Source organism: Mauremys reevesii, linkage group 8 (assembly GCF_016161935.1).
Source record: "Mauremys reevesii isolate NIE-2019 linkage group 8, ASM1616193v1, whole genome shotgun sequence".
Classification (NCBI taxonomy): Eukaryota; Metazoa; Chordata; order Testudines; family Geoemydidae; genus Mauremys; species Mauremys reevesii.
In genome coordinates, this window is record NC_052630.1 from 77,935,419 (window position 1) to 77,950,640 (window position 15,222).

The following is a 15,222-nucleotide window of genomic DNA, read 5'->3' on the forward strand; positions in this document are numbered from 1 at the left end:
TTTTTTTTAGGTGTCTCAATTTTGGCTTATTGAATTTGAGACACCTTAAACGGGACTGATTTTTTCAAGGATGGATTCTTAGTACTTTAAAATCAGTTGCCTTAATAGCATTTCTCAGATGTGCACTACCAACTGTGATAGCAATTTTTTTTGTTTGTTTGCTATGTGAACACTTGTTCATAAAAAATCCATCTGGAACCACAAACTTGTTTCAAATATGCTAATGAAGATCCATCAGATGATGGTAATTTTTAGTTGCTCCTGATCTGGCTGGATTTGAAGTAGTGGACTAGCGACAAGTTTCCATATCCCATTATCAATCCCTTAGCTGTATAGACTTTGGGTTTAGGTTTTTGTTTTTGTTTTATTTTCATCCATCTCTTGGTGAAGAGACCATTATTTAATTCACTTCTGTCAAATAGATTCAAACTTCCTTTTACATATTAAAAATGTCTTGCAAATTCACTGTTTAAAAAGCTCACCCCTATATTTAGGTATGATAAGGAAATAAGTTACTGGGGTGGGTTTGGGTAGGGTTGGGAGAAGAAAAATCTCAGGCTCTAAAATTGCTTAACTTTGTGTAGGAAATGCACATTTCTGGTCTTGCATCTGTAAGTACTAGATAAAGGTTTACCTTTTTTTTTAATCTTATAAATTATTGTGCAGGCATGTTTTTTGCTCAGCAAAGCCTCTGCTGCCTTGGCATTAGGACACAGCTACTGAAGACAGTTTATCCTGTAAGATTCTTCAGATTTTCGACCTCTGCAGTATGTATTCCGTCAGTTCGTAGATTACAGTATATGTATGTCACGCTGTATTTATTTTAGAGATGCACTCATTTTGTGATGCTGCCGGTAAGTATATATTGGATTGGATGTCTACTTGGTTTAGTTCACTGAGCCGATGATAAAAGTGAAATTTTTGCCAGGCAGTTTAAGATTCATCCATGTTCTGTGAGGAAGTCCACAAAGCATTACGTTTTCTCTATTTTTTGTTGCCTTAATCCCAGACATTTAGTATGAAAACTGCAATAAATTATTGTTCAAATCAATCAAATGTTAAACCATACTAGCATGATTATTGTTCTACATATCTGTTGCATTCTTTAAGGCAGTGGTTTCCAACCTTTTCTGGGTGGCGGGCGCTGGACGACGAGCCACCAAGGACCGTGGCTGGCAGACGAGCATCTGCCGAAATGCCGCCGAGAAGCGGCAAGGTCAAGGGTGTCGCCGCCGAAAATCAGCGGCGTTTTGGCGGTGACGCCTCTTGATGACACCGCTTTTTGGCGACATTTTGGCGGATGCTTGTCCGCCGGCCAATACGCGGGCGCACATAGATGCCCCGGTGGTCACCATGGCACCCGCAGGCACCGTGTTGGGGACCACTGCTTTAAGGCAATGTTAGTGGCCACTGGAGAGGGAGGATGGTCCCATGGTTAGGGCATTAACCTGGGACTCGGGAGATGGGTTCAGTTCCCTGCTTTACCATAGTTCTGGGATAGGCAACCTATGGCACGCGAACTGATTTTCAGTGGCGCTCACACGCCCGGGTCCTGACCATTGTTCTGGGGGCTCTGCATTTTAATTTAATTTTAAATGAAGCTTCTTAAACATTTTAAAAACTATTTACTTTACATACAACAGTAGTTTAGTTATATATTATAGACTTATAGAAAGAGACCCTCTAAAAATGTCAAAATGTATTACTGGCATGCGAAACCTTAAATCAGAGTGAATAAATGAAGACTCGGCACACTGCTTCTGAAAGGTTGCCGACCCCTGCCATAGATTTTGTGTGTGACTTTGGGTAAATCAGTCTCTCTGGCCCAGATCCATAAAGGGACTTAAGTGCTTAACTCACAGTTTTAGACCACGGCAGTTCACTGCTGTCACCTAACCCTGTAGTTGTCTAAACTCACTTGGTCCCTAAATTTTTCGCTGTAGAAGTTCCTTAGGCACCTATGTTTCTGAGCATGTGCACTGCTGCCTCACTCTAGATGTCTGGATGCCCATCTCCTGCTTAAGCCCTAGTACAGCCCACAAACCAGGGGATGGTAGACATTTGCCAACCAGCCCCAGTCCAATAGGCATGCTCAGATTATGCCTACCAGATTGGGCCCCATTCAAAATTAAAGAGGTGATGGTGCTGCCTCCCTCGTGGTGGTTAGAGCACTCATGCGGGATGCAGGGATCCCAGGTTCAGGTCTCCCATTTGCCTGATGGGGAGAGAGGATATGAACTGGGATTTCCCACTTCTCAGGAGAGTTGTCTAATCACTAGGCCATTGTAACATGGGTATCTCAGTCTTTCCAACGTGGAACACCTTCAACAAGAGAGACTGAGAACACTCCACATTTGAATATCGTCTAGACTAGTGGTTAGTGTACAATCCTTAGAGGTAGAAGACCCCTGTTCAGATCCTCTTTCCCCCTCATGTGGAGGGGGGAATTGAACCTAGGTCTCCCACCACAACCACTTTCTCCTCTGGCATTTCGTACAAGAGGTGCCTAGACACCTAACTTCAGGAGAGAGGTTCCCAGCTGTGGATTGCAAGCAGAGATAGGTACTTCCTTGCAGCCTGCACTTAAGCGCCTAACTTTTTGATAGGTGGGGGGCTTAGAACACACATCTTTCATAGGCATCTCCCATTGGCTAGTTTACATGCTTCCCATCTAGCATGTGGCATTTGTCGATTACATTCTTAGGTGCGTATCTCTTCCCATTGATTGTATAGGGACCCTCGATGCCTAACCCAGGCTTTGTGGATCCCACTGTTGTTCTAGTGATTTTTGTAGCTGCCTAAAACTTAGGTGTTGCAATGTTTAGTGTTGCAATGCCTAAGTCCCGTTGTGGATCTGGGCCTCCATTTCCCATCTATAAAATGGGGTGTTGCAAGGGATAATATGCCAATAGGCTAGTAGATACTATGCCAATAGGAGCTAGCTATACAGGTACTTGAGAGAGAGCAACACTTGATTAAGTTTATTGTATATAATTCTTGAAGTCTCACTGAAGTTGCTTATGGAATCATGTGGCACCATTTTATATCTAACTTTGTCAAAAGAAGGTGCAGTTTTTCACCATAATGGAGGAGATCCTAGGGTGTGAATGGAACATAGTAAGTACATTACTGGATCAATCCAGCATCCTGGTCTCAGACAGTGGCCATCACTAGATACTTCAGAAATAGGTGCAAGACCCCCATAGTGTACAGTTATAGAATAAATTCCCCTTGGGGAAAATTTCCTAAACTCCAAGCCAAGTTGGCTTATGCCCTAGAGCAGGATGTTTTATATGCATTGTGTTTTATATCTTATCTAATAATGGCGTAGGTGTTGTCATTGTCCGTACAGATGTCTAATCCTTTTTTTGAATCCTATTAAGTTCTTGGCTTCAATAATAGTTCATAGTATTGAATTCCACAGGTTAATTATGCATTGTGTAAAAGTATTTCTTTTTATCAGTATTTAACTTTCACTTTCATTGGATGTCTCCTTGTACTTCTGTTATAAGAAAAGGTAAATAGCACCTTCTCTGTCATGTCCCCTCTTATTCATCTCCTTTCTAAAACAACCATTGCTAATAGGGGCTGGATGTGCTTGGAAGCCATGAATTTAGATCTTGAAGGGGGAATACTTCGTGTTGCTTAACACTGATCAAGACTCTGCTAGCACTTCATCTTAAATAAATCACTTCCATTCCTTAGCTTGAAGGATGGTAGAACCGATCATGTAATTGAAAGAGTGGCATATGATATAAAATAGGGAAATTCTCAGCATTCTCACTAGCATCTGGACACACTTCAGCAGTGTTTTTTTCTTCTCCCTGGAAGAAAGCTCTGTTTTCTTAATCATACCTCATTTTAATAATTTCAGTTAATTGCTTGGCCTTTAAAAGTTGAAGTAAGCAGAGCTAGAACCCAAAACCGAGCTGAGGGCCTTGATAGCCAATACAAGGTCAGCAATTCCATTTTATGACATCAGAATCAAAACTAAGATCAAGGTACATAGGGAGAGAAAGCTCTAATTTTTAACAATTGAACATACAATGTTCTGTGATATGAAGGCTGAGTCTTTTAGTTCTCAGTAAGATTTCAGCCAGGAGAGAGATTTAGTACCGTTTAAGCTTACTATGATTCAGTCATAACAATCCTGCTATTGATCAGCCTGTTGTGGTAGCTAATTGAAGTGATCTTAAGAGTTGGTCAATACAATGAGCTTCCCACTGGACCACACAGAATTCTGATTATTAACTAGAGAGATTCAGCACTAGACTTCTCAGTTCTACATAGTAAAAAAAAAAAAAAAAAGTAGACTAGCTTGTGAAAACAGGGACGTTGCCAGAAGTGCTTATTTGAAAAGGGCACGATAAAATATTCGTATTATTGGGGAGTGTATTATAGCCAAACACTAATCTCAGTCTGCATTATGCTCATCAGTGCAGAGGTTGAGTACTCTTTTAGACACTTGCATATACCAGAGTAATGGACCATATCTAACCAAAACTCCCTTTTAACCGCAATTTGGATATGTCCCTTGGCAACAGTCGCACATTCACACGCCAAGTTCTCCAAAACTGATTTGATGTCTTGTTGGGATAAATGGGACCTGTACTATGCTGAACTTCGTTGAAATTTGTGCCATGTGTCTGAGATTAGAATCTGGCCTGTGCAATAAAATTATAGTGAAAGAAGTGATTTGACATCATAGGCCCATATCCTGCAAACACTTGCAACATGGGCTTAACTTTACTAGCACAACAGTCCAGTCAAAATCAGTGGGGGCTACTCACACTAATAATGTTAAGTATGTTTATGTTTGTAGGATTGGGGCCTGTTAGTATTAAATTAGGTGGAATAATTGGGCCAAAGATGTTAATATAACCCAGATACTGTCCAACATTAAACAGTTTTAAATGAGGTTTTGGGTTTGGCATACAAAGACCTCAGCCTCCTTAGTACAGTATCATGGCAAACACACCATTAAAATATTTCTAAGACTTTATTAATGATACAGAAAAAGAATGAAAAACAGTTAAAGCATTTGAAATGTAAAGTATTGAATAAGGCTTTCGTTTTACAAAATCCCTTGTTCCCTTCCTTTTACCTGGAGAGGTGTTTTTTTTGACAATCTCTTAGGTGGTATCAAAGATTGAAGTAATTGTCATTTTGGGTGAAAAGAGAAGAAGTTAGTTGAGATGGGCTGGAGCTGCTGTTGCTGCTGTTAAAGTCCAATCCCATTTCCTAAGAGGAAAAAACAAGACACAAACAAAGGGGGAGAGAAAAGAATAGCAAAGAAAATGAAGCTTTTGTCTCTGAAGTTGACTTTCACTTGCAAACCTCACTGCTGGAAAAAACAGGCACAGCACACTATCTTATCAGCCATTCTGGGACTCAGCAAACTCATCCCAGCATTGGGGTGCTTAGGGCATTACTTTTAGCTGCCTCTCTGGTCACAGGCTCACAGCAGTGTTGCAAAATATGCAGTCTTGGCTGACGAAGCCAGGCTCATATTAGACAGAAGGAGAAAGGGGAGAGCGATAGGAAAGAAAATAAATGTGGTACGTAAGGAAAAGAGCACAGCAGGGGTGCGGGGAGTGAAGTTTTACATCCCAGGTTGTGTTCAGGATTTAGCTGAAAATTCTGGAGATGGTGATGTCATCTGGCTCCCTCTCTCTAGCCCAGCCTGGTTAGGAGGGATTAGGATGAAGATGGTCATGGGTTCCAAGAGACAGTGGGGGTGGCAGCCATGATGGCGAAGCTTGCTTGACAGCCCTAAATTGCTTTTTTGAAGGACCTTGAAAGGTAGCGATGGGTAGAATAGCCCATCCCCTCAATATTTTTGTCCACCAGTTAGGCATAGTTTCTGACACAAAAGTTTTGGTTCACTGATTTCCGATCCCACACTTTGCACAGGCATGATCTTAACGCAGTTATTGAGTTCTATCGTTGAGTTACTGTCTGCACTATAAAGAGGGGGTGGTGGGAATGGGTTTGCGCTTTTATTCTTTGTTAGACTGTATGAAGAAGGCCAGAAGAGTTTTTCCTGCTTTCTCTCTCTTTCGTTGTATGTTGTTGTGTTTGTAAACTTTAAAGATACCACAGATATTGGGTCTGGTCATCCCTGGTTTTATAGGAAGGCTCCTTGGAGGTCTATTATATGTGAATTTTCTCAGCCCCTAATTCAAGAGCATATGTGTTTATAACAAAAACGTTTTCTCCCCAGTATTTGAGATAAATAAGTGTTAAGTTTTGAGTAGTCTGAATAAAAATACTTTCAATGAATCTTAATGACTATTGCAAACTGCTCCAAGTGCAAGGTCCATTCCTTTGACCTTGCCTTCTCTAACAAACAAATAGCTATATATATAATTATATAAAATATAATTAGGGCTGTCAAGCGATTAAAAAAAGTAATCGCAATTAATCACACTGTTAATAATAGAATACCATTTATTTAAATATTTTGAATGTTTTCCACATTTTCAAATAAATTGATTTCAATTATAGCACAGAATACAAAGTGTATGGTACTAACTTTATTTTTATTTTTTATTACAAATATTTGTACTGTAAAAAAAACAAAATAAATAGTATTTTTCAATTCACCTTATACAAGTACTGTATTACATAATTCTATTGAACTTACAAATGTAGAATTATGTACAAAAAATAACTGCATTCAAAAACAAAAATGTAAAACTTCAGCGCCTACAAGTTCACTCAGTCCTACTTCTTGTTCAGCCAATCGCTCAGACAAACAAGTTTGTTTACATTTGCAGAAGATAATGCTGCCAGCTTCTTGTTCACAATGTCTCCTGAAAGTGGAACGGGTGTTCGCATGGCACTGTTGTAGCTGGCATCGCAAGATATTTACATGCCAGATTCGCTAAAGATTCATATGTCCCTTCATGCTTCAACCACCATTCCAGAGGGCGTGTGTCTGTGCTGATGATGAGCTCTGTTCAATAACAATCCAAAGCAATGCGGATCAATGCATGTTCGTTTTCATCCTCTGAATCAAATGCCACCAGCAGAAGGTTGATTTTCTTTTTTGGTGGCTTGGGTTCTGTAGTTTCCACATTGGAGTTTTGCTCTTTTAAGACTTCTGAAAGCATACTCCGCACCTCATCCCTCTCAGAGTTTGGAAGGCACTTCAGATTCTTAAACCTTGGTTCGAGTGCTGTAGCTATCTTTAGAAATATCACATTGGTACCTTCGTTGCATTTTGTCAAATCCACAATGAAAGTGTTCTTAAAGCAAACAACATGTGCTGGGTCATCATCCGAGACTGCTATAACATTAAACAGATGACAGAATGCGAGTAAAATAGAGCCAGGGACATACAATTTTCCCCCAAGGAGTTCAGTCACAAATTTAATTAACACATTCTTTTTTTTAATGAACGTCATCAGCATGGAAGCATATCCTCTGGAATGGTGGCCGAAGCATGAAGGGGCATACGAATGTTTAGCATATCTGGTAGGTAGATACCTTGCAATGCCAGCTACAAAAGTCCCATGAGAATGTCTGTTCTCACTTTCTGGTGACGTAAATAAGAAGTGGGCAGCATTATCTCCTGTAAATGTAAACTTGTTTGTCTTAACAATTGACTGAATGAGAAGTAGGACTGAGTGGACTAGTAGGCTCTAAAATATTGCATTGTTTTGTTTTTGAGTGCAATTATGAAACAAGAAAAAAATCTACATTTGTAAGTTGCACTTTCACGATAAAGAGATTCACCTCATACAAGTACTGTGGTGCAATTGAAAAATACTGTTTCTTTTGTTTATCATTTTTACAGTGCAAATATTTGTAATAAAAATAATAATGTAAAGTGAGCACTGTACACTTTGTAGTCTGTGTTGTAATTGAAATCAAATATATGAAAATGTAGAAAAACATCCAAAATATTTAATAAATTTTAATTGGTGTCCTATTGTTTAACAGTGCAATTAATTGAGATTAATTTTTTGAGTTAATCGCATGAGTTAACTGTGACTAATCAACAGCCCTTTTATAAATAAATAAAACAAACTGATAGAAAAAGATGCTTCACTGTACATTCTTCTCTCTGGGGGAAAGAGGATGACCAAACAGCAGAACAGATGTGCAGTACTAAATGGTGCTCAAATACTCTGGAGATGAGCATAGTATGAGAACCTGTATAGAACAGAGTGATGTTTCATTTCCATGGCATCTCTGATGTCATAATCCTACCTGTTCTGAACTCTCCCATAGATTTTTCTTGGGAAAATTGTGTAGAAAATACAGATTTTCAAATCGGAAAGGGAGGAAAGTCACTCAGCCCTTCAGATCTTTATTTTTTTTTTTAAAAGGGTTCAACCCCTTTTTTCCCCATTTGTAGGTCACTGGCAAATGCTATGCACTACATTCTGCCGTGACCTCCATCCCTGCCCTGACTTCAGTGAGTTTGTGTAGTGGTAAGTCATAATGTAGAGTATTTTGTTTATTTTCATGTTAGACTGAACTCAAGCTATTATCATCCATTAAGGCTTTTATAATATCAGCAGTGTTATATTATTGAACTTGTTCAGTTATAGCAGTAAAGAGTCTTGTGACACCTTATAGACTAACAGACGTTTTGGAGCATGAGCTTTTGTGGGTGAATACCCACTTCGTCGGATGCATGCTTCAAAACGTCTGTTAGTCTATAAGGTGCCACAAGACTCTTTGCTGCTTTTACAGATCCAGACTAACACGGCTACCCCTCTGATACTTGTTCAGTTATGGTATCTTTGGAAGGGCATAGGAGAGGGTTTCTCATGCAATGTTACAATGTTTAACAATATAAGACTTTGTAATTCTTAACAAAACCCCTTTGTCTATATATTTTGATCTTGTAGACAATGGCCTTCAAGCACAAAAACGCAAAACGAATTGAAGGGCTTGATGTCAATGTATGGTAAGTGACATATTAAAATATATGTAGAATTCTAAAAATCAATTAGTGTGTTATCTTTTCCAGATTGATTATTTATCCAGCACCACAGAGATATACAACTCTTGTTATTCTTGGTGCTGAATTGTATCCACACACATCCCTAGAAGATAGATTCAGTGGGCCAAATGTGGTGGTGGAGATCTGTATTAAGCCAATACAAGGTCATAAGCTGTGACTAAGTTAGAATTCTGAAGTGCAGAATGAACCAATGTAAAACAAAAGTAATTCTCAGCAGGGGTGCTAGAACAATTTGTATATTGGGGGTGCTGAGAGCTATTGAACCAAATTGTAAACCCTGTATATGATGGAAACCACTAGTTCCAGCACCTATGATTCTTAGGTATGGTGGCAACACGGGGCTACAGATTTATAGATTAGTTTTGTTGAACAACCTAGCTTTGCTAATTTACACTGGTTTCATTTAACCATCTTGAACATGTCACTGTAGAAATCAACCTAATATATTTTACTATATTTTTATCCAGGGCTTAAATTGGTCTCAAAGTAGCATCAGTTGGGTCATTGCCATCTAGTGGGATTTCATAAGTTTGTAACATTAACTGAGGGGTTGGACAGATTGTTTAAATGCACTTAGTGCCCTCTCGCCAGTGACCATCCTGCCTCATACTCCTCGCAGCAATTTCTGTTATTGATGTCTGTGTCTGTGACCCTGTAACTGTAATTTTTTATCTGGTTAACATTTGGATGGTGAGCTAAGGGCAGAAGGAAAGAGCACACATAAAAGGAGAAAAAAATTGCAGATTAAAAATTCTATAATTAGCTTTTGGCAGGCTTAATGGAACAACTAACAAACTGTATGAATCGGTCCATAGACTGGTATGACTAGGAATGTTTACAGAGCTCAGTGAGAGGACTGGCTAATGCTGTGAGTCTTGGTGGCTTAAATGTTTGCTAGACTTGTCAGATTAGATTCACCCCAGTAACTGCACCTGCCTGCTAAGCAAGATCCAGTATGTTCTGTGTGTGTGGGATTCACCCCAGCAGTATTGTTTCACTGCTGCCTTCCTTCAGGGAGTACGTTGGAGGTTGTCAGTTTTTGTTTGCAGCCAGGGTCTCATATGAGTCCTGGCAATACAGGCTGTTCAGGAGATACGTTCTGCAGACACCATCTCCCCAGATGTTTCTGCCCACACTTGGGGTTCCCAATAGTTTTGCACTGCCCCATCCTCTCCTCTAGTGGTCTTTCCTTTGTTAGAGGCCATTTGCCTTCTGTGAATTTGGCCCACTGTGGATTCAACCCATTGCTTTTACATTTAAAGTATGACAAATGAGCAGGATAATTTTCTTGGTAAAACTTTTAACACATATTTTTCCCTAGGGTTGAATTTACCAAAGTGGCTGCAGACCCTTCAATTGTTAATCTTGGTCAAGGCCTTCCAGATATATCCCCTCCTAGCTATGTTAAAGAAGAGCTAGCCAAGGCAGCGACAGTTGATAGGCTGAACCAGTACACACGTGGCTTTGTGAGTACATTGAACTTTGGGGAAAGTTTGTTACATGGGAAACTTTAAGACTTGGTTTTAAGTTAGGTGTATAACTTTGTTCACTTTCATCTTGGCTTCTCTTCCTCCTTCCAAGCATGGGTTTCTGTAATAGAGTTTACCAGCTGCTGATCAGCATTCCCAGTGTAGTTTTATTTAAAGCAGAGTCCTTCACTCAGATCATTATCTTATAGTGCAGCACGTGTACCCTGCCAATACTCTGGCCAGGTCACTTGTGATCTCACCCCTTCCAGGGAATCCAATTCCAGTACAACAGTAGTCCAGTAGCTTCATGCCAGTTCTTCAGCCCAACTTCACATTTGCAGGGGAGTCGCATGTTAGTGGGGGTTAGGTTCTAAAGTTAGCGCATAAGGTGAAAATCGCGTGTGGTCATAATTACCCTTGAAAATCCCTTAAATCACCCATAAAGTACAGTATACTGTACATGGTTTTGTGTATACAACCCTGTACAGTAATGGGTAATGTACAGCATATAATAAAGAGTACATATGCAAAATATAATTTTACAGTATTTTTAATGAGAGAGAGATGGAAGAATGAAAGAATAAAAAAGGAAAACAGTAAACCTAACCACTCACCATTCATCCTGGATATTCTTGCCAGTCTACGACGATGATGATAGTGGTGATACGGCGACTATGACAACGGTGATGCGATGACGATGAATGATGAGGATGATGATTAGTACAGCGCCCGTATGATGAACGATGAGACGATGAAGATGGGCGCGGCACACACTCCGATAATTAGTCTTTCTCTTCTCCTGACAACACTACTGGGGGGTCATCAGGGCTTGATGTCGATCCAGGAGACGGAGATGACGGAGAGCGAGTCGTAGACGAAGTAGTTGGCTCTGGTTGAGCTCGAGAAGTTGATTGCGTAGGCTCAACTGCTGCTGGTTTTTTTTTCTTGAAAAACATGGTGATCAGCAACTGTCGCTGTTGTCTCTTGAGCTGCTCAAACATTTCTTGATAGGGTCTCAAATCGTCCGTAATACTACCTGTGATTTTGAGGCTTCATTCCGTAGAGGGATCATATTGAGAAATTAAATCATTCAAGTGTTTTACTGCTTGGAACACTTGAGCAAATTTATGAAGATTCCAACTTGCTGGCTCTTCCTGTTCGTTGTCATCATCATCTTCGTCTTCTGTAGATGATTTTTCAGTTCCTCTGACTCTTCATTAGTCAATGTTTCTCTGCCCTCAATTAATTCTTCAATTTCTTCCTCAAGGATGTCGACGAAGCCATCACCACCCACTTGCCTGGCCCTCTCAACAATGTGTTTCACTTCTTTGTCAATGGTTGGGAAACCCTTAAAATCATTCACACATTCTTTCCATAAGTTTTGCCAACATGCATTGACTGTTTCAGGCTTGATTGCATCCATTGCCTGTTTAATATAAGTGATGCAATTGGCAATGTTGAAGGACTTCCAACACTCCATCACATTAAGATTGGGATCAACATTCATAGCGCTACATAGCCGTGAGAACGTAAGCCTCGTGTACGTGGCCTTGAAACAGCAAATCACCCGTTGGTCGAGAGGTTGGAGGATGGAGGTGGTATTACGGGGGAGAAAGATGACTTCAACGTCGTTATGCGCAAACTGGAGTGCTTCAGGGTGGCCAGGAGCATTGTCTACGATCAGCAGCACTTTAAAGTCAAGTCCTTTCTCTTCGAAGTACCGCTTGCCCTCCAGAATGAAACACTTGTGGAACCAATCCAGAAATAATGCTGCCATCACCCAAACCTTTTTATTTGATTGCCAGAACACAGGCAGGAGATTTTTGTTGTTGCCTTTTAGGGCACGGGGCTTTGCAGCCCTGTAGAGCAAGCCTGGCTTTATTAAATGCCCAACCGCATTGCCACAAAACAAGACAGTCACATGGTCTTTAGCTGCTTTGAAGCCAGGGGCTTGTCTTTCTGATTTCGAAATGTAAGTGCAGTTGGGCATTTTTTCCCAGAAGAGCCCAGTCTCGTCAGCATTAAAAACTTGTTCCGGAAGATAGCCCTTTTCTTCTGTGATTTTCTTTAATTGTTCGGGGTAGGGTTTTGCTGCCTCTTCATTGGCAGATGCAGCTTCACCAGTAGTCTGCACCGTTTTGAGGTTGAAGCGGTTCCTAAAACTGTTAAGCCAACGTTTGCTGGCTTTGAATTCCTTCTCATCAGAAGGCTGTCCCTCTTCGGCGGGAGGTTTGAACAGTGCATAGAGGCTAAGAGCCTTTTCTCGCAATGTGTTGCCATTGATAGGCTCATGTTTACGGTTCATGTCTTCCAGCCATAAGTTTAATGCCTTTTCAGTCTTCACTACAGTCTTATCACACACCTGGCTCGTCACCTTAGCAGTTATTGAAGCACTTGATGCCATGGCTTGACGAATTTCTCTCTCTCTCGAATCTTGATGGCATGGATGCTAGATTCTTTGCGGCCATATTTACGTGGCACGTTGGAGACCAAAATACCGTGTCTCAATAAGTCCAACACAGCCAGTTTTTCCTCCAGCGTTGGAACAGATTGCTGTTTCTTTGCTTGAGCACCAGATGAAATAGTTGGCTTGCGTTTAGGGGCCATGTTATACGAAAAATATGTATCTTTAAACACTAGAATCACACTCAGCGCGGCGAGATGCTCACACTATGAGAGGCACGCGGGAACTGAGACTGACTGAGGGAACAGCAGATTCATGTCTCCCATCTAACGCTCACTCCGGGGCATACGCTCATTGAGTAGAATGGTGGGCGGAATTGCCCGCACTACTGTATATAAATTGTTATTTTTCTTTTTTTTTGACCAAGCGCATATAGTTGAATTTGTGTAAGTTAAATGCACGTATGATGCGACTCCACTGTATTGGCCTTCCAGCCCTTGTCTCCAGGAATCTCCACACCACCATCCTCAGAGGGTCAGTAGGGGAAGTAGGCCCACCCTTCCCTGTGGGTTCCAGTCCAGGGACCCTGCAATAAGTTGCTAAGGTATGTCTATTCAGACTTCCGCTTCTTCCGTAGGTTACTCCCTACCTCAGCCTGGCCTCAGATACCAAAAAGAGAGTAAATTAGTTACAGGGAACAAAACAAAGTCAAAGGTTGTATACGAGGTGTACCTGCCCCAGAGAAACTCTGGCATCGAGCAGTTTCTAGTTTTCTGCTGGGCTCAGCTGGCATCTCTTCAAGGGGCTAGCACAAGAAATCCGCATCTTCTCCCAGTTAGCCACTACTAAGTTGGGCCGAGGCCCCAGAAAGTTGAGACTTCCTTGTCAACCTCCTCCTGGCGCTGGCCAAGATGGCCATCCATTACACCAGGAGAAGGAATCTAGACAGGTTCTGATGCTCTATGGGTATGGGGGTCTATTTCCAGTCTCATCCAGTTGCCTCCAAGCAGAATTCCTCTGGGCAATACGCAGACTCCTTAGATGTCTTTCAGGAGTAGTGAGTGCTGTCCAGGGTTCGCTGCCTGGTGTCCCCTTCTGGTTTCCTGATCTTTCTTTCTTTCTTTCTCTCTCTCTCTCTCTCTCTCTCTCTCCCCCTCCCTCCCTCCCTCAAATAATTCAGTTGTGGCCTGGGTTCAGGGTCCCCTTTGGTCTAGTTGCCCATCTCAGTACCCACTATAGAAACTAAGCTGGGCTTTCCTCTTTTATCTCCTCCCTCCAGGCTTGATAGCTCTTACAGGTGTAATAGACGGAGGTTTATTGAGCCCACAGGCTCTCATTAACCTCTTTCCAGCCAGTGGGGGGCCTATATACCCCATCACAATACAGACAGATGAGGGAGTGCAAGGAAAGGAAACAATGTTACCTCTCCCTCTCTGTGCCCTATAGGGGAGGGTATGAAATGGGGTCATATATTATCCTTCATAACTGGCCTAGCACACCAGAGGCCCCTGGAGCTACTTTTGGGGTAGAATGATGCTGAACTGGCATTTTAGAACCCAAAAACATCAGATGTAGAAAGAATTGCCTGGTAGGAATCAAGAAATTGAACCTTTCCTCCTTCCCCATCACCCACAAACCCCTTTAAATCCCAGTAGTGATTTTAGGCTAAAACTCCTAGTAGAGTAGGGGCTCACCTCATATTTTTCGTTGTTTCAAACAAACAACCTCCCCGCTACCCCTCGTTTTTATTTTTCTGAATGAAAGAAATCAAACACTTACAGCACAAAATCTCCTCTAAATCATACCAGTAATCTCCTAACTATTAATAATTCTGCCCACAGTTATTTCTGTTTATTGAGAGGTAAAGCGTGTATGTATGTGTAGATAGACTTTGTATTATCAGTTGTCTGTATTACCTATTACTTAATACATAGCGCACACATCCAAATGTGTTTTTCTTTATTTTGAACAGGGCCATCCATTGCTGGTGAAAGCCTTGTCCCAGGTATATGAGAAGGTTTGTGGAAGGAAGATTGACCCTTACACAGACATCTTGGTGACAGTGGGAGGATATGGATCTCTGTTTAGTGCAGTACAGGGATTAATTGAAGAGGGAGATGAAGTAAGCTTTATCTGAAGTATTTTATTATAGCTACCAAAATAAAATTGATTATGTTGATGTTTTTGTTTTTAATGTTTTATAAAAATATATAAATTGCAGTTTTATCTATTTGGCCTATGCCAAACAATTTAGAGCCCTGTCGTGTAGATGAGGGGCTGGCAAACACTTTTAGAGACTAGGCTATATCTCAATAAGGAGACTGTTTCGTGGATGCCTCCATCCCATTCACCAACACGCAGGCCTCCTC

At 41.1% G+C, this 15,222-nt stretch overlaps 1 protein-coding gene across 7 annotated transcripts in view; it reads left to right on the top strand.

Annotated features, from left to right (window-relative positions):
• KYAT3 (kynurenine aminotransferase 3) overlaps positions 1-15,222 on the top strand; it is a 65,811-nt gene that overhangs the window by 35,864 nt on the left and 14,725 nt on the right. For 4 of the 7 annotated variants that reach the window (XM_039486652.1, XM_039486649.1, XM_039486650.1 and 1 more), the window contains 4 exons: positions 667-767; positions 8,865-8,923; positions 10,302-10,446; positions 14,826-14,975. In XM_039486652.1, the coding sequence (XP_039342586.1) occupies positions 669-767; positions 8,865-8,923; positions 10,302-10,446; positions 14,826-14,975 (453 nt within the window). In that variant the 5' untranslated portion in view covers positions 667-668. Of the gene's footprint in view, positions 1-666; positions 768-8,247; positions 8,442-8,864; positions 8,924-10,301; positions 10,447-13,347; positions 13,458-14,825; positions 14,976-15,222 lie in introns of those variants that run through there. The other 3 variants (XM_039486653.1, XM_039486654.1, XM_039486655.1) reach the window with 3 other exon arrangements.